The sequence below is a fragment of the Arachis hypogaea genome, chromosome 16 (genome assembly GCF_003086295.3).
Source record: "Arachis hypogaea cultivar Tifrunner chromosome 16, arahy.Tifrunner.gnm2.J5K5, whole genome shotgun sequence".
NCBI lineage: Eukaryota > Viridiplantae > Streptophyta > Magnoliopsida > Fabales > Fabaceae > Arachis > Arachis hypogaea.
The window spans coordinates 101,772,832-101,793,225 of NC_092051.1; the positions used below are offsets into that span (position 1 = coordinate 101,772,832).

The 20,394-nt window shown below is 36.6% G+C and overlaps 1 protein-coding gene across 1 annotated transcript; it reads left to right on the forward strand.

Moving 5' to 3' along the window:
• The first annotated feature begins 10,671 nt into the window (after positions 1–10,671).
• Positions 10,672–11,582, forward strand: LOC112757294 (aldehyde dehydrogenase family 3 member I1, chloroplastic-like). The gene is made up of 4 exons (XM_025805888.2): positions 10,672–10,839; positions 11,139–11,207; positions 11,300–11,396; positions 11,488–11,582. Exons 1-4 carry the CDS (start codon positions 10,672–10,674, stop codon positions 11,580–11,582), a joined length of 429 nt encoding a protein of 142 aa, XP_025661673.2.
• Positions 11,583–20,394: the final 8,812 nt, after the last annotated feature.

The following is a 20,394-nucleotide window of genomic DNA, read 5'->3' on the forward strand; positions in this document are numbered from 1 at the left end:
AGGTCAACCTATATCAATTCCTTAAAATTCATTGAAACTCTTAAAATCATAGATTCTCGGTTCAAGTAAATAAAACTGAATTTACTATAAAACCGGCCATACAAAATCACAAGTTCCAATCCGGTCCAAAAATCAACTCATTTGAAAAGGAACCGGTTCATTTGAATCAAATCACTTTCAGATTTCTTTTTGGAACCCATTTTTCTAACTCTTCCAAAATGCCTCAAACTTAATTACTCAATCAAAAGTCTAGATTCCTTTGAAATCACTAAAAGACCCTTTTTATATTGAGATTAATATTAGAGCATCATTCTTTCCTTCAGTGATTCAAACGGTAAAAATAGCTCATTTCTAAATGGGCCAAACTCAACGCATAAAGTTCACTAAATAAATTAAGCTTGAAAACATAAATATTCTCTTAATAAATCAAATGATACAATTTCTCAAATCCAATCCTTTTTAAATAACTTTCTAAACAAGACTAGGATTTTGTAGAAATTTTGACAGCACCTCCCCTAAAACTTGGACTTTTGCCACCCGGTTCGGGTCCCAACTAAACCGTTTCTCATTCCTTTTCAACAGCTCAAAACCAGAAATCAATTCAAAAGCAAGCTAAATCCAACAGTCGCCTCAATGGCATACCTCAAGGAAACCATTTCAAAAATCAACTCAATATCAACCGATTTAACTCATTTATAAAGCTTTAAAGAATCGGTTCAGCAATAAATCATTTATCAAAGCCAGAGCAATTAAAGCAACCCAGGCTGAATTTCAAGAGCATTCTATCTTTCACATCATCAAAATAATTGACTCAATTCAAACCAATCCTCAACGGATTAAACTCATTTCAAATATTTAAAGAATCAACTTCAAACATTACATTTCACAAGCCACACAACAATTCAGCCAAACCAACATCCATAGTCATTCGAGTCAATCAATTGATACATAAGGCAGGTACAATCACCAAGTACACAATATCTCACATCAGTACCCATATGTAATAATTCTAATAATAAACTATAGTTTTTGGAAAGCGCCCCTACCTCAGCAAGCAAAACTTAACCCAAGCGTGTCAACTGAGCTCTTTTCGCTCTGCCCAAAATCACCGGCATTCAGAACCCGGCTCGGCTTGCTCTCTCAAGAATAGAAACAGTTACAAGCGGCATAAGCAAACCGGATTCTAACTCCTAAAACCATTAACATCGCAATTACTTTATTACATGGAACAGAGCACTAACGCAGGGCTTTTGAAAGTCGAAATACTCACTGAAATAACAAAATGAAGCAGCCGCAGCTCCTTATCAACCCGGCAGTGGATCCGTCAGTAACCCCAAGTGACAATCGTGAGCAAAAACACCGGTGACGGTAACTGTAACAACCACACGGCGTTAACAACCATTCCGGAATTCCAACAGAACAGAAACCAAACTCAAAAATCTTACCGGCAGAATTTTACGGCGACGGCAGCAGGGGCATTTTCCGTCCGCAAAGGCTTACCGGCGCAACTCAACACAGAACCACAAAGAGCGGTGACAACCTCCACGACTCCGGTGAGTTCCCTCAACGACAGTAATGGCCGGAACCCCGACGGCACTAACGACGGCAGGAACAGCGCCGTTGGCTTCGCACAGCACGGATCAGCAGTGGTCCTTGGGCAGTGACACGCGCGACGGGACGCACGGCCTCCCTCTCCCCGCCGCTCTCTCTCCCGTCTCGTGAACGTGTCCCTGGGATTCAGTTGCTGCAACGCTTCCTCTCTGGACTCACGGTGGCGATAGCAGCGCCGTTGGAAGACATGGAAGCAGTGGCGGCGACAAGGACGGCGCAATGAGCAGTGGCTCTGAGGTCTCCAGCGACGGAATGGGTTGATGGGTGGCAGAACCACGACTGGCAGGGATGAACGGGGCAGCTTCGATGGCGGCGCTCCTCGCGTCTCTGGCCCGCGTCCCCTTCCTTCATTATCGCGCAGTCTCTCCTTCTCCTCGGCGCCAGCAACGGTGACAACACTCCTTGCCGGCACCGCACAGTCCCACGTCTCCGGTTCCCCCTCCTCAGTGCAACACAGCGGCGCGGCGGTAGTGACGCCCGCCGGCGCCGCCCTTCCTCCTTCTCCCTTCCGGATCTCTCTTTCTTTCACAAATCTGTGTGTTGTGTTCTGCTGGGAAGAAGAGAGGGCTGCTGCGTTCTGTTGTGGCAAAGGAAGGGTTGGGGTGTGGCAGCTGAGAGTTAGGAATTAGGGTTTCGTTTTCAAAAATTAGGGTTAAGGGCATTTTAGTAATTTTACTTAAAAATAAGGATAATATAGTAATTGGAAATAAATTCTAACCCAATAATAATAATGTATAAAAATACTATTTACTCATCAATCTCACACTTTATTTTCAAGAAAATGTCCAAATCAAAATAATTAGAAATAATATAATTAAACCCTTTATTTTCCAAAGTAATAATATTAATATTTAAAATATTAATTATTTAATCCGAATCATATAAAAATCCTTATTATTTCACAACTACCAACTATATGATTTAAATATAGAAAATAATCCAATAATTGTAAAATTGGATAATAACCATAACTTATCTCAAATTCAATAAATCAAAACTTGCCTTAATCATCTTTAATAAAATGATCTCTTAAATTAAGGCTATAAATAACTGTAGGATTTGAGACTTGATCATAATAAGACTTTTCAAAGATTCTGGGTCTTACATAGCTATTATGACAAGTGTATATATTATATTGGCTAGTACAAATTTTGTAATGGAGTTAGTTATACTTTTTTCTTTCTTTTTGGCTATATGACTGCACCTTTAGCTAATGTGTGATTTTTCCACTAATGAAAAATTTACATTTCTCTCTTTTTTAGCTTGCATAGCAAAATCTCCATTTTTTACCAAAAAATCTGGAGCTCAGAACAGATTTCATTAGATCTTATATCCAACTAAAAATGCCCAAATTCAAATTAATGTCCTTATTAAACAAATGACCATTAAAACACATACACGCTAGACATGCAGTAGGCCAATCGATTCCAAAAGTAAATCTATATGGAAAAAAATGGCAAAATGATGTTACAAGAGGAAAATACCGTTTTTGTATATATATATATATATATATATATATATATATATATTAAAGACACTTGCAGTTGTCTAAAGTTATGACATAGTTTTAAATGCCGAAAACTGTTCAAGTACTTGAAAATTATTAAGAAATATGAGATCTTAAAACTACGACTTTATAGATAAAAATAGAGTCGGAAAGTGATTGTTGTCAATGATACGTTTCTAAACAATCTTGTGTTACACATCATGCATGAAAATGAAGATCTTAAGCCGATAACAAATGTCGATAAAGACATGATTAGCTTAGATACAAATCGTGCAGGTTGAAACAGACTCACTTGCAAAATGTGAAGTCTTTGAACCTGTAGTCCATTCACTAGAAGTTGTAAAACTTATTGAATACCAATGTGTATTCATGTGAAAATGAAATGAGAAAAAATAAAATTATACACTACTAAACTTTGCTTATAGTACAAGTTTTTCATAAAAATATTATATAGGTAATGAAAAAGCATAATCCCCTAAAGTGGATACAGTTTAACAAGTTTATTTGAATATCATAAGCTAAATACGTAATGAATATGGCCACGACCTACCTATATAAATTATTAGATTGAGATATCTACATTCAAATTCCTAAAGGATTAAATATATATGAATTAATGATTGTTCTCAAGGAATGTACTCAATAAAATTGCAAAGATTGTTTCTAAAGCAATTTAGGCATGATCGTTTAGTTGAGTACCTAACGAAAAGTAATTTAAGAATGATGATACCTGCCCCTATGTTTACACAAAGAAATTTGTATATGATTTCATCATAATTATTGTGTATTGATTATTTAAATACTATTTGTGATCCCTAAAGATTTTTTCATAATTACAAAAGATATAAAATAAGAATTTAAGTTGAAAGATATTGAAAAGTTTAATTTTATCTCAACTTGTAGATCAAGAATAGTTGTCAGATCTTTGAATGAGGAAAATGACCAACTTAGTCTTAAGGAAGGAAATAAAGAAGTTCTTGGTTCTAAGGTACTATATCATATGAGCACTAGTGTATCTTTCTAATAATAGATGATTTGATAAAGCAAGATGTAAGTATGTTTTTGATACCTAAAAAAGTATATCCTAAATTGGATACCTATTCACATATTGTAATACAGCTATATTATGGAGATCTACAAAACAAGCTCTAACAACAATATCTTCCAATGATGCTAAAATACTTGCAATACATAGAGCAAGTTATGACAGTTTTGACTTAAAGATTTGAGTCAATATGATCAATCATCATATATGTGGACTACCTAATCAAAAAATAGCTTCAACTACTTTGCACAAAGACAATGCAGCATGCAAATACTCAACATAAAAGTAGACACATCAAAGATAAAACAAAATTTTTTCAAGTTCTTTTTCACTCAAACTTCAAAATCAAGGAACTTGATATTCAACAGATTCTTTCAGATGATAATTTAAAAGATTTATTCTCAAAGTCACTTCCGATATGTTTATTTGAAAGAGTGGTAGACCGGCAGATCAGAATGAATAAATTATCTTGTCAAGAGGGCGAGAGACTGTATTTTTTCCTTTCTCAAATTTTTATCTCTTTTTGAGTTTTTCTTAACAAGATTTTTAACAAAATAGTTTTCATAACAAAAAGATATTATGCTCTTATTTTTTTTTATTAGACTTTTTTCATTAAGTTTTTCATTGGTAAAATTTGAACGAGCTATATTCTATATAAACATTTAAGAGGAGTGTTATAATATAATGAGGATGTTTTGATTGGTGGTGCACATAGTTTATCACCAAACCATTCTTTGGTATTAGTCAATTTGACTAATTAATTTACAATATATTTTATACTTTTATACTTTGGATGGATGATTAACTTTAGCTATAAATAAGTCTAAGCTCATCACATTCATGACATACAAAAAATGTGAAGCAATTGAAAATATTAATTTGTGTTGCCTTTAAGTGATATTACAAATGTTACATAATGAGCATATTATCATTTAGAATATGTTATAATATTACAAATACAATGAGATATACATATTAAAAAGTATTTATAAAATTCTTTTGCTTTCTCTATTTTACTTCTATGTATACATACATTTCTTCTCTATTTATTTATTACTTTACGATAGTAAAGTCTTTTTCATAGGAGATTGTATGTTATAAAAAAATTTATACTATCTTTTGGTCGATAATAGTATCTTATAATAATATATATACATATACGAGAAAATACGAGCTAGTTAAATTTCTTTTACGAGATCTTTTATGATATAATAAAATATTAAATTAAATATTTGTGTAAAAAATTTAACGACCAAATTTAAGTCTTGTTAATAATAAATATATTTGCTGTGTTACTGTTTACAACGAGAATTTTGACATTAGTCATGGATCCTTTAAATAAATACGTTAAAAAGAGAAAACACTACATGTATTTAGAACTTCTATATAATTAAGTTATAGATTGATTTTCTTATAAAGAAAAACAATTATAGATGAATTTAATTTGGAAATAACCCCTTCTTGTACAATAGTATAATAATCAATTAGGGTTCAACTAATAAAGGCTAACTATTAGTCGAACTGCAACAAAAAAAAAAAAAAAAAGAAAAAAAACTAAAATTAAACAAAAAGAAATATTTAAAATCTAACAAGAAAAAAAAATCTAAAGCCAAATGAAAAGTGACATCCAAAATTATTGTACAAAGTATTCAAAACCTCGAAAAGAAACATTCGAAATATAACAAAAAAAACATTTAAAATTATTATAAAAGAACATCCAAAAATTTAACCTAAAAATAATTCAAAATCTGAATATATTAAAAACTCTTTTAATTATGGTAATGGAAGAATGCATCACTTTTAGATATTTCTTACATTTGAATTTTAAAAGTTTAAATTATAGAGGTTTTAGATATTTTTTTGAAAATGTACAACAAAAAATAAATAAAACTATTAAGAAAGAAGATATTATTTCAGATATTTTTTATATTTGGCTTTCAGATGTTTAAATATTGAAGCTTTCGAATATTTTTCTAAAAATATACAATTAAAATTAAATGAAAGCAAACTATTAAAAATAAAAATATTATTTTGAATATTTCCTGTACCTAAGGTTTTAGATGTTTAAATTTTAGAGATTTCAAATATTTTTCTCAGAATATGCATTAAAAAGTAAATGAAAATAAATAATACCTTTGTATTTCGAATATTTAAATTTTAGAGGTTTTGAATGTTCTTTTTCTATGATTTTAAATATTTTGTTTTGTTAGATTTTGGAAGTTCTTTTTCTACGTTTTTGAAATTTTTTTTTTGTTAAATTTCAGATGTTCTTTTTCAATAATTTTAAATGTTTCTTTTTATTCAGTGTTTTGTTATAAAGTTGGTTGAATTGCTAAAATATTGGCTGGAGAGGTGTTGGTTACCTAGACATCTTTCTATATGAATATATCCCAATTGTAACACCGCGTCACCCCAAGCCTTACCTCTAGCCGTAAAGCGAAGGATAGCAAAGTGTTACGACAGATTTAAAGCTCATAATATAGTATATATTCAAGAATTTATATAACTAGAAGCCTGATGAAGGGATAAAAGCTCAAAATCGTATAAAGCAGAATTACGAAATGTGAAGTGTTTACACACGATAACTAAGCGCGTAGATACGAACAGAACGAGACATAATACATATAAAACCTTGTAGATAGCTCCAGGATAAACAAAGTAATAATGAAAGTAATCAAGATATATATATATATATATATATATATAAAGAGAACTAGTCACAGCCTGCGGAATATAGGCTGGCTAGTTAAACTGAACACAACAGAATTTTGGAATTTAAAACAGCAACGACCTATCACTCAAAGTTTTCCTCTAAAGCAACAACATTAAATAAATACAAAGGATGAGAGAATAACTACAACAAAAGTAAAGTAAAATAAAGCATAAGAAAGATCATCCTCCGCTCTATCACCATATCTGCAAACTCACCGAAGTGGGTTACGACCTGCATTTGAAAGACAACAACAATATATGGTATGAAAACCGGAGGTTGTCAGTTTGGTAATGGTGCCTAATATATAAGATATAAGGTTCCGGGATGCCAAAGGCAATCCTAGAACTTCACATCGATACAGATATCCAAGCTTAACGAAATAAATAACTTAAACCATAAATCATAAAAAGGGATATCTAAACTTACGAGATTTCTAACTAATACCAATCACACCACTATAGCCCACAGCCTTCGCCAACCTACCCTCCACGCGATCCCATCGCTACCACCTACCTAACCTCCTCAGCACCAGACAATTAAAGATAATGCAAGAGAGTAAAATACAAGTAGTATACATATATAGTAGGTAAATCAACTAGCATTTAGGAATGTTATTCAAATAGGCATAATTCAAGTAATCAAAGCAAGTAAGCATGTAAAAGATGCATATGATGAATGTCTATCCTTTTTGGCTCGAGATATCACTTGTCGGTCCATAAATGCCAACCCGACACATCCTTTCGGATGTCACCTTTCTGCCACGTCCGAGGATATAGCGCTGATGAGCGGATAATTTATACGCTTTTTGGCATTGTTTTTAGTATGTTTTTAGTATATTTTAGTTAGTTTTTATTATGTTTTTATTAGTTTTTAAATAAAAATCACTCTTCTGGACTTTACTATGAATTTGTGTGTTTTTCTGTGATTTCAGATATTTTCTGGCTGAAATTGAGGGACCTGAGCAAAAATCTGATTCAGAGGCTGAAAAAGGACTGCAGATGCTATTGGATTCTGACCTCCCTGCACTCGAAGTGGATTTTCTGGAGCTACAGAAGCCCAATTGGTGCACTCTTAATTGCGTTGGAAAGTAAATATCCTGGGCTTTCCAGCAATATATAATAGTCCATACTTTGCTCGAAATTTGATGGCCCAAACCGGCGTTCTAAGTCAGCATAGAAATTCTAGCGTCAAAACGCCAGAACTGGCATAAAAGCTGGAGTTAAACGCCCAAACTGGCACAAAAGCTGGCGTTTAACTCCAAGAAAAGTCTCTACACATGAAAGCTTCAATGCTCAGCCCAAGCACACACCAAGTGGGCCCGAAAGAAGATTTCTGCATTAATTACCTATTTCTATAAACCCTAGGTTACTAGTTCTCTATAAATAGGACCTTTTGCTATTGTATTTTCATACTTTCATACACTTGATCACGTTTTGGGTGGTTGGCCTCACGGCCATGCCTGAACCTTGTTCTTATGTATTTTCAACGGTGGAGTTTCTACACACCATAGATTAAGGTGTGGAGCTCTGCTGTTCTTCATGAATTAATGCAAAGTACTACTGTTTTTCTATTCAATTCACGCCTACTTCTTCTCTAAGATATTCATTCGTTCTTCAACTTGATGAATGTGATGATCCGTGACACTCATCATCATTCTCACCTATGAACATGTACCTGACAACCACCTCTGTTCTACTAGCACTGGCTTGAATGCGTATCCCTTGGGTTTCTAATCTAAGATCAGAACCTTCGTGGTATAGGCTAGAATCACTACCACAAAAGCGGAAGATAGCGGCACACAATTAGCAGCTGTTTTGACAATAGTCGCTATCTGATGAATTTCCAGCAGTTTTAATAGTAAACACGGGAAGAGCAGCTATTTGATTTGATTTTGCCACAAATTTAAAAAAAATGCTGCTAACCTATTTTTTTTTGCTATATTTTAATTCCCCTTTTCCAAAAACACAACACTCAGCACTCAGCAGCTTCAACAAATAAAAAAAGAAAGCAAGAAATGTTAAGAGAAGAGAGGGAGAAACGGAGAAGGAGAGGAAAGGGAGGAAGGAGCCGGGCCGGCGCTGCTGAGTTTGCCGCTGCCGTCGCGTTGCCGTGCCGTCGGAAAGTCAGAACCGCAAGAAAAAGAACTACGAAGAGAGAGGGAGACCGCATCAGCTCACCGCAAAGCCAGCGCCGTCGTCATCCTCATCGCGGGTCTACACCGTTGCGTCTTGCCACCGCCGCCACCACTAAGCTTGCCGTCGTCGCCATTGAAGCCGAAGAGAGAGAGTGTGTTCGCGAAGAGAGGGAGAGCGCGTGCTCACGAAGGAGAAGAACGACGAAAAGGGAAGGAGAAGCAGAAGACGATGAACCCAGGGGAGAAGGAGGAGGTCTGTTCTCGCACCGTCCTGCTCTGTCGTCGCGGTTGCCGTCGATTGGGGTCAAGGCCATCGTCGTCGCACCCTGTTCCAGTCGCCATTAGGGTTTTTTGCTGCTGCCATTGATAGCACCGCCACTGGGAGGAGCCGAAAGGGGAGAGGAGGTCGCCGTCAAACATGCCGCCACCAGTTACAACCGTTGCCGAAACCGGGACAGATTCACTTGTAACTCTGCTTCTTCCTTAGTTGTTGACCTCAAGATAAATGGTTCATTAGTTATTTTCTTGCTGAAAATATATTCCTGCATTCTATTAGAAATAATTGTCCAATTTGAATTGTCCAATTCTAAACTCATCATCAACTGAGTACAGGTTATTAGCTCTACCAGATTCTATTTTTTATTATCCCTTTTTTCTTTTTAAGTTCCTTAAAAAAGGCTCAAACTTTACATGACCCAGATGAGTTTTGATCTGCCAAAGTTGATTTTTTTCAGAGCGGAATCAGAGAGAACAGAAAGGAAGAAACATTGGAAGATTGAAATGAATAGGCATAAGAGCAAATGAGTGATGGGTATGCTGACATGAAGCAGAAAACTAAAGACGAACATGCTCTGTGTGCAGTGTTGTAGTAGTGTTGTTGGGTTGTGTGTTCTGAAGCTCAAAAGTGGAAGGCCCATAAGATTCTGCATTGCTTTGCATTAGCGTGGCTCTCTTTTCTGAATCCCTCTTGCACTGCAAGCTCATCATCCGCCGCAGCCTCATTGTGCCCTTCTTGATCCTCTATCACCCTTATTCCTCCCACCCACCCACACCCCTGCCATAGTGCCTTAGTTCATCTCTGCCTCTCCATTTTCTTGTAGTCGGTGCCTCCTTCCCCTCTTCCCTATTGTGCGCTGTGAGCTCTTCATCCCCCTGTACCCTCTGCCCTCCTTTCCTCTCTCTTGCCCTTTCTTGCCGACATTGATCCATTGTTGTCTTGTGTGCTGCAGATCTCACTTCGCGTAGTCATGGTCTTCCCCGCAGTCACAGTTGCAATCGCCCTCTACGCAGTTTGTAGCTGCCATCATCCTCTGCGCAGTTCCCACCTGCTCACAGTACCATATCCTTGACTCTGTTTTCTGTTCCCAGAATCTTAGATATAGCATAAACTTGTTATCTTGTGCATTTTGTTGTTTTTATGGAATATGCACACAAAATGTTTGATAGTTTTCCTCAGTGAAAAGCGGAGGAGCTCAACCTTTTATTTTCATGGATTTAATAAGCAGTTGCGTGATTCTTTCTCTTTCGAAGTTTTAGTTTGATTGTTCTATTTTATTTGAAATTAGTATATGTTGAAGGGTACCATTGATGGTGTGGTTATGAGTTTATCAAAAGATTGATTATGCTTGGTTTATTCATTATTATGCTTAATGCAATATTTTATGAATGATATAAAGGAGTATTATGGGAATGGAGAGACAAAGAAAGTGTCATGGAGAGAATCACAACTCAAAGGGTTGCGTCGTTTCCTCATTGAAAAAGAAGAAGATATTTTGAAGGCCTTAATGCTCGACTTAGGAAAGCATCAAGTTGAAGCTTTTAGAGGTGAGGTTATGCCTTTATTTAATTTGTTTATAATTACACTTGAAAATGGTTTGTTTCTGTTCAAAAAAGTGTGTCATCATATATACTATTTACCACTTCTAAGTTTAATGAAAATATTTGACATTATTATTATTGTCTTTCTATTAGTTTAATCTTTAATCAATATAGTTCCTTCCTAATTTAAGCTTTCTTTTAAATTCATGCATTATGCATGCATTGAGTAGTAATAATAGTAACATTAAAAAAAAAAGAAAACTATTTTTCAGTTCTAATTGCTAATTAATGAATTGACCCTTTTAAGTAGATAGGAACTTTGATGAAGTCTTTGAATTTTGCATTGAGTAACTTAAAATATTGGATATCAGGCAAAAAGGTGAGATCAGTGCCAATTTTCCTAATTCCATTTTTTTTAAATTTCAAAGATAAGCATTCAAGCCTAATGGATTCAAATTTATTTTTTGATAGGCTAAATTGTCACAAATAGCACTGCTTAGTAGTGCAGAAATTGTTTCTGAACCTCTGGGCCTAGTCCTCATTATTTCATCTTGGAATTTCCCCTTTGGTGAGTCATGCTTTTTGAACCATTTTCCTTATGTTGATCAAGTATTTGTATAGCAAATTAATAGAGGGAGTTACAATTTAATTAATGATAGGTTTATCCTTGGAGCCACTAATAGGAGCAGTAGCAACTGGAAACACAGTGGTCTTAAAGCCTTCAGAGTTGTCACCAGCATGTTCTAGAAAATGAAGAGTCCAAGTTGCATCTCCAAATAACCGCAGAACTTCTCATGTGTGACCAAATTTCCGTTGTTATCATTTGCAATAGCTTTCTTTTTGTTAATGTTACATATCTTTTAAATTATTTCTTATTTCTTGTGCGATCCTAGTGCTTTGGAAGATGCACTTTGTAAGCGTGTAATGATTACCCCAGAGGAAGTTATTAAAAGAAGTCTTGATCCTCTTGGTGCAACGGTTAGCAGGGATGGTTTAGCCAAAACACTATATTCTTGTTTATTTGACTGGTACTATGTTAATGTCAAGTGTAAAATTATGAATTTAAAATATGAAAAATGTGTCCTATCCTATGTTTATTGCACTTATGTTATTTGAATCTGAATAATTTTTTATCTGTTCTATTGTTATGTGCAGGTTAGTCCAAAAAATCAATGTCTCAATTGGGCAAGACCCAGAGTCAAAATGTCTCATTGGTGTTCTTGACATATATGGCTTTGAAAGCTTTAAGAATAACAGGTGAACATAATCATATTATTCACTCAAACACATGCGTGTGCACGCACACACACACACATATCATTGTTCCTCTTGAGAGTAGCATAAATCTGAGTTGATATCTAATTCCCTCTTTACAGTTTTGAGCAGTTTTGTATTAATTTCACAAATGAAAAGCTGTAGCAACATTTCAACCAGGTATGAGGTTAGTTTTTAGATATTTGACAACTTCAACTATCACTTTTTCTCATAACATGCATTCCAACATGGATAATGTCCTGCAGCATGTGTTTAAGATGGAACAAGAGAGATATACAAAAGAAGGGATTGACTGGAGCTACTTAGAATTTGTGGATAATCAAGATGTACTTGATCTAATTGAAAAGGTTTATACATACTTTATGGCTATGCTTTATTTTGCAATATTTATAGCTAGATTTCAATCTGATAGAGCAACATCTAATGTTATATATATATATATATATATATATATATATATATATGTATATATATATATATATATGTTTGCAAACTGCTTATGTAGTTTGTATTTGATTTACTTTGTAATATTAAGATATGCAACTTAGATACTAATTTGTTTACAATATGTAGACATCTTTGCAATTATTACAAAGAATTTTCAAGATATCTCCTCTGAATTTGCCTTCAAAATGTTATGCCCTCATTATCTAAAGCAATCTTTTTAATGTAGAAACCAGGTGGAATCATTGCTCTTCTTGATGAAGCTTGCTATGAAAAAGTTTTCTCTTTCTCTCTCTCTCTCTCTCTCTCATGTGAATTCATGTAACTCTTGTGTACTACACATAAATGCACTGCATTCTTGTTTTTTGTTTACAAATGCAAATAAAGTGTATATAGATTCACTTACAGGTGGACCAATATGCTGCTACAAATGCAAAGAGTACATAATTAATTCCTCCCGTTATTCAATTTTTTTATAAGCTCAGGTATGAAATTGAGACAGTTCAAAACTGTCTCATTTTTTTAAAAAAATTCTACATAGATTTGTGGCGGTTTTAAATCGCCACCATTTTTTTTTTAAATCTGCTGACAGAATAGCGGCGGTTTTGCAACCGCCGCAAAATCAATTATCTGATTTGCTGCGGTTGTGCCAGCGGTTTTTCAAAACCGCCGCAAAATCAAATCTCCACCCCCTAATAGGCAACACTTGTGGAACTGCTGGAATTTCTTTTCGTGGCGGTTAAAAATCGCCGTAAATCGCTAATAGAACCGCCGCTATTCGGCGTGTCCCTTGTAGTGAATTATTGGCGGTCATTCTTGAGATCCGGAAAGTATAAACCTTGTCTATGGTATTCCGAGTAGGATCTGGGAAGGGATGACTGTGACGAGCTTCAAACTCGCGATTGTTGGGCGTGTGACAGACGTAAAAGGATCAATAGATCCTATTCCAACATGATCGAGAACCGACAGATGATTAGCCGTGCGGTGACAGCGCATTTGGAACATTTTCACTGAGAGGACGGGAAGTAGCCATTGACAACGGTGATGCCCAACATAAAGCTTGCCATGGAAGGGAGTATGAATGATTGGAAGAAGGCAATGGGAAAGCAGAGGTTCAGGGGAACAAAGCATCTTCATACGCTTCTGAAATTCTCACCAATGAATTACATAAGTATCTCTATCTTTACTTTATTTTTTATTTATCTTTTAATTATCAATCCTCCATAACCATTTGAATCCGCCTGACTGAGATTTACAAGATGACCATAGCTTGCTTCAAGCCGACCGTCTCCGTGGGATCGACCCTTACTCACGTAAGGTATTACTTGGACGACCCAGTGTACTTGCTGGTTAGTTGTGCGGAATTGTGACAAAGTGTGATTCACGTTTGAGAGCTCCAAAGTCTTTGGCGCCATTGTTGATGATCACAATTTCGTGCAGCGATTTTTTGGCGCCATTGCCGGGGATTGTTCGAGTTTGGACAACTGACGGTTCATCTTGTTGCTTAGATTAGGTAATTTTATTTTTTATTTTCGAAAAAAAATTTCAAAAAAATTTTCTATTTTGTTCTTCAGAATTTTTAAGAATGAATTCTAGAGTTTCATGATGATTTGTTGAAGTCTGGCTGGCTGTGAAGCCATGTCTAACCTTTTGGACCGAGGTTTTAACTTATCATCACAAGAGCTTGTTGATTTCTATCAATTTTGCTGTTATGAGCAATGATCTGCTAAAGCTTGGCTGGCCATTGGCCATGTCTAGTGTTTTGGACTGGAGCTTTCACTGAAAGCTTGGCTGGCTAGTAAGCCATGTCTAATTCCTGGACCGGAGTCTTAGACTAACATTGCAATGATTCCTGGAATTTTTATTAAAAATTTTGAATCCCTTTATTTTCTTTTCCACTCAATTTTCGAAAAACCACAAAAAAAATTTATAAAATCATAAAAATAAAAAATATTTTATGTTTCTTGTTTGAGTCTAGTGTCTAATTTTAAGTTTGGTGTCAATTGCATGCCTCTAATTTTCGAAAATTACATACATTATGTTCTTCATTAATCTTCAAGTTGTTCTTGATGATTTCATTGCTCTGATCTTTAAATTCTCTTGTTTTGTGTATTTTTTTATTTCTCATATGCATTCTTAATTTGTTAGTGTCTCTTATATAAAAATTTTTAAGTTTGGTGTCCTGCATGCATTGTTTGTTTGATTTAAGTTTCCTAAGATTAGTTGTATTTTGATTGTTTCTCATCATTGAAAAATTCAAAAAAAATTTCAAAACTATGTCTTTTCTAGTCAATAATACAGAGAATTGAAGATTCAGAACATTCAGCAGAGGATTCAAACAGAAAAAGCTGGGCGTTCAAAATGCCCAGTGAAGAAGGAAAAATGGCGTTTAAATGCCAGCCAGGGCGTTTAACGCCCAAAAAGGTAGGATTTTGGGCGTTAAACGCCAGGAAGACACTAGAGGGAAGATTTTGTTTTTAATTCAAATCTTTTTCAAATTTTCATAATTTTTCAAAATCAAATATTTTTCAAATCATATCTTTTCAATCATATCTCTTCAAAATCAATTTCTTTCCATTTTTTATTATTTTCAAAAATCCTTGCTACTATTAATGATTTACTTCAAAATTTTCAAGTTGTTACTTGCCTATTAAGAAAGGATCAAATTTTAAATTTTAAGAATCATATCTTTTAATTTCTTGTTAGTCAAGTAATCAACTTTAATTTTAAAAACTTTCTTTTTTTAAAAAATTGATTTTCAATCATATCTTCTCAATCATATCTTTTCAACCACATCTTTTTCAAAATTAATTTTCAATCATATCTTTTTTATTTCTAATTTCAAAAATCACTTAATTTCTTTCCCAATCTTAATTTTCGAAAATCTCAATCAAATTTTCAAATTTCTTTTTATTATTTCAAAATCTTTTTAATTTATTTTCGAAAATTCTTCCCCTCTTCTCACATCCTTCTATTTAAGGGACTAACACTCCTCCTCAAGTGCAATTCGAACTCTATCCCTCTTAATAAGTTTGAATTCTCTTCTATCTACCTCCTCCTTCTATTCTTCTTTTCCTCTAACACCTCAAGGAATCTCTATACTGTGACATAGAGGATTCCCTACTTTCTTGTTCTCTTCTCTTTCATATGAGCAGGAGCAAAGATAAAGGCATACTCGTTCAAGCTGATCCTGAACCTGAAAGGATCTTGAAGAGAAAGCTAAGAGAAGCTAAAGCACAATTCTCTCTAGATGGCCTAACAGAGCTTTTCAAAGAAGAAGAAACAATGGCAGCTGAAAACAACAATGCCAACAATGCAAGGAAGGTGCTTGGTGACTTTATTGCACCTACTCCCGACCTCTATGGGAGAAGCATCTCAATCCCTGCCATTGGAGCAAACAACTTTGAGCTTAAGCCTCAATTAGTTTCTCTAATGCAACAGAATTACAAGTTTCATGGACTTCCATTGGAAGATCCTCATCAGTTCTTAGCTGAATTCTTGCAAATCTGTGACACTGTCAAGACCAATGGGGTTGACCCTGAAGTCTACAGACTTATGCTCTTCCCTTTTGCTGTAAGAGACAGAGCTAGGACATGGTTGGACTCACAACCTAAAGAAAGCCTGAACTCTTGGGAAAAGCTAGTCAATGCCTTCTTGGCAAAGTTCTTTCCACCTCAAAAATTGAGTAAGCTTAGAGTGGAAGTCCAAACCTTCAGACAGAAGGAAGGTAAATCCCTCTATGAAGCTTGGGAAAGATACAAGCAATTGATCAGAAGGTGCCCTTCTGACATGCTTTCAGAATGGAGTATCATAGGAATCTTCTATGATGGTCTGTCTGAACTGTCCAAGATGTCATTAGAGAGCTCTGCTGGAGGATCTCTTCATCTGAAGAAGACGTCTGCAGAAGCTCAGGAACTTATTGAAATGGTTGCAAATAACCAATTCATGTACACTTCTGAAAGGAATCCTATGAATAATGGGACAACTCAGAAGAAAGGAGTTCTTGAGATTGATACTCTGAATGCCATATTGGCTCAGAATAAAATATTGACCCAACAAGTCAATATGATTTCTCAGAGTTTGTCTAGAATGCAACCAGCAACAGGCAGTACTAAGGAAGCTTCCTCTGAAGAAGAAGCTTATGATCCTGAGAACCCAGCAATGGAAGAGGTGAATTACATGGGAGAACCCTATGGAAACACCTATAATCCTTCACGGAGAAATCATCCAAATCTCTCATGGAAGGATCAACAGAGACCTCAACAAGGTTTCAACAACAATAATGGTGGAAGAAATAGGTTTAGCAATAGCAAGCCTTTTTCATCATCTTCTCAGCAACAGACAGAGAATTCTAAGTAGAGCCACTCTGACTTAGCAACCATTGTCTCTGATCTAATCAAAACCACTCAAAGTTTCATGACTGAAACGAGGTCCTCCATTAGAAATTTGGAGGCACAAGTGGGTCAGCTAAGTAAGAAAATTACTGAACTCCCTCATAGTACTCTCCCAAGAAGTACAGAAGAGAATCCAAAAAGAGAGTGCAAGGCCATAACCACAACCCACACGGCCGAACCTGGAGAGGAGGAAGAGGCAGTGATCTCCACTGAGGAAGACCTCAATGGACGTCCACTGGCCTCCATGGAGTTCCCTGATGAGGAACCATGGGAATCTGAGGCTCACACAGAGACCATAGAGATTCCATTGAATTTACTTCTGCCATTCATGAGCTCTGATGAGTATTCTTCCTCTGAAGAGGATGAAGATGTTACTGAAGAGCAAGTTGCTAAGTACCTTGGAGCAATTATGAAGCTAAATGCCAAGTTGTTTGGTAATGAGACTTGGGAGGATGAACCTCCATTGCTCATCAAAGAACTGGATGACTTGACTAGGTAGAAATTACCTCTAAAGAGATAAGACCCTGGAAAATTCTCAATTCCTTGTACCATAGGCACCATGACCTTTGAGAAGGCTCTGTGTAACCTGGGGTCAAGTATAAACCTTATGCCTTTTTCTGTAATGGAGAAGCTAGGGATCATTGAGGTACAAGCTACTAGAATCTCACTAGAGATGGCAGACAATTCAAAGAAATAGGCTTATGGACTTGTAGAGGATGTCTTGGTAAAGGTTGAAGGCCACTACATCCCTGCTGACTTCATAATCCTAGAGACTGGGAAGTGTATGGATGAATTCATCATCCTTGGCAGACCCTTCCTAGCCACAGCAAAAGCTGTGATTGATGTTGACAGAGAAGAATTGATCATTCAAGTGAATGAAGACTCCCTTGTGTTTAAAGCTCAAGGATATCCCTCTGTAACCATGGAGAGGAAGCATGAAGAGCTTCTCTCAATACAGAGTCAAACAGAGCCCCCACAATCAAACTCTAAGTTTGGTGTTGGGAGGTTCCAACATTGCTCTGAACATCTGTGAGGCTCCATGAGAATCCACTGTCAAGCTATTGACATTAAAGAAGCGCTTGTTGGGAGGCGACCCAATCTTTAATTATCTATGTTAAATTTCTATTTTCTTTTGTTATTTTATGTTTTTTGTAGGTTGATGATCATGTGAAGTCACAAAAACAATTGAAAAAGCAAAAACAGAAGGAAAAATAGTATTGAAAACAGAACACCCTGGAGGAGAAACTTACTGGCGTTTAAACGCCAGTAAGGGTAGCAGAATGGGCATTAAACGCCCAGTCTGGCACCATTCTGGGCGTTTAACGCCAGAAATGGGCACCAGACTGGCGTTTAACGCCAGAAATGGGCACTAGACTGGCGTTTAACGCCAGGAATGGGCAAGAAGCTGGGCGTTAAACGTCAGAAATGGGCAGCAGCCTGGCATTTAACGCCAGGATTGGCAGAAAGGGGCATTTTTACATGCCACTTGGTGCAGGGATGAGATATCCTTGACACCTCAGGATCTATAGACCCCACAGGATCCCCACCTACCCCACCTCTCTCTCTCTTCTTCACCTATTTACCAATCACCTCAATACCTCTTTCCCAAAAACCCCTCACCTATCAAATCCTACCCTCTTCTCCATAATCTCTTCATCACTCACATCCATCCTTCATAAAACCCCATATACCTCACCATTCAAATTCAAACCACTTTCCCACCCAAACCCACCCATAATGGCCAAACCATACCCCCCCTCTCCACTCCTATATAAACCCATCTTCACTCCTTCATTTTCATACAACCTAAACACTACTTCTCTCCCTTGGCCGAAACACAAAGCCCCCTCCATCTCCTGTATTTCTTCTTCTTTTACTCTCTTCTTTCTTCTTTTGCTCGAGAACGAGCAAACCTTCTAAGTTTGGTGTGGTAAAAGCTAAAGCTTTTTGTTTTTTCATAACCATTTATGGCACCAAAGGCCGGAGAAACCTCTAGAAAGAGGAAAGGGAAGGCAAAAGCTTCCACCTCTGAGTCATGAGAGATGGAGAGATTCCTCTCAAGGGTGCATCAAGACCACTTCTATGAAGTTGTGGCCAAGAAGAAGGTGATCCCCGAGGTCCCTTTTAAGCTCAAAAAGGTCGAATATCCAGAGATCCGACATGAGATCCGAAGAAGAGGTTGGGAAGTTCTCACCAACCCCATTCAACAAGTCGGGATCTTAATAGTTCAAGAGTTCTATGCCAATGCATGGATCACCAAGAACCATGATCAAAGTGTGAACCCGGACCCTAAGAATTGGCTTACAATGGTTCGGGGGAAATACTTAGATTTTAGTCCGAAAAATATAAGGTTGGCATTCAACTTGCCCATGATGCAAGGAGATGCACACCCATACACTAGAAGGGTCAACTTTGATCAAAGGTTGGACTAAGTCCTCATGGACATCTGTGAAGAGGGCGCCCAATGGAAGAGAGATTCAAGAGGGAAGCCGGTTCAACTAAGAAGGCATGACCTCAAGCCCGTGGCTAGGGGTTGGTTGGAGTTCTTCCAACGCTAGATCATTCCCACTAGCAACCGGTCTGAAGTTACTATAGACCGAGCTATCATGATTCATAGCATCATGATTAGAGAGGAAGTAGAAGTTCATGAGGTTATATCCCAAGAACTCTACAAGGTGGCGGACAAGTCCTCTACTTTGGCAAGGTTAGCCTTCCCTCATCTCATTTGTCACCTCTGCAATTCGGTTGGAATTGACATAGAGGGAGACATTCTCATTGATGAGGACAAGCCCATCACTAAGAAAAGGATGGAGCAAATAAGAGAACCTCACCAAGAGCATGAGGAATTTTCTCATCATGAAATCCCAGAGATGCCTCAAGGGATGTGATTTCCTCCACAAAACTATTGGGAGCAAATCAACACCTCCCTAGGAGAATTAAGTTCCAATATGGGGCAACTATGGGTGGAGCACTGATAAACCACTATTTTATGGTTTATAATGTGTTTAATTGTGTGGTTTTATCATGATCTTTACCCACTTATTCATATAATTAGCATGCATTTATATTTCCTTCCTAAAATTACTACATGATTGAAAACTTGCTTCCTAGAGACTTTTAATTATGTATTTTAATTCTCATTTATTCCATTCGATGCCGTGATCTGTGTGTTAAGTGTTTCAGGCTTTATAGGGCACGAATGAGTTGGAGATTGGAAAGGAATCTTGCAAAAATGGAAGGAACACAAGAAATTAAGGAGATGACCAGCGAGAAGTGACGCGGCCGCATGGCTCACGCGACCGCGCGAAAGAGAGGAAATCGCAGTGACGCGGCCGCTTGGCTCACGCGACCGCGTGGATTGGAATAGCACAGGTGACGCGGAGGCGTAGACGACGCGCCCGCGTGGCAAAGCAAAACGCTGAATGACGCGTCGACATGAATGACGCGATTGTG

Excerpts from the sequence above, each read along its gene's own strand:
- LOC112757294 (XM_025805888.2), top strand. The coding sequence starts at position 10,672 with ATGAATGATATAAAGGAGTATTATGGGAATGGAGAGACAAAGAAAGTG. Across the intron at positions 11,208-11,299 it reads ATTGGATATCAGGCAAAAAG|GCTAAATTGTCACAAATAGC; the intron begins GTGAGATCAGTG and ends ATTTTTTGATAG. Across the intron at positions 11,397-11,487 it reads ATCTTGGAATTTCCCCTTTG|GTTTATCCTTGGAGCCACTA; the intron begins GTGAGTCATGCT and ends AATTAATGATAG.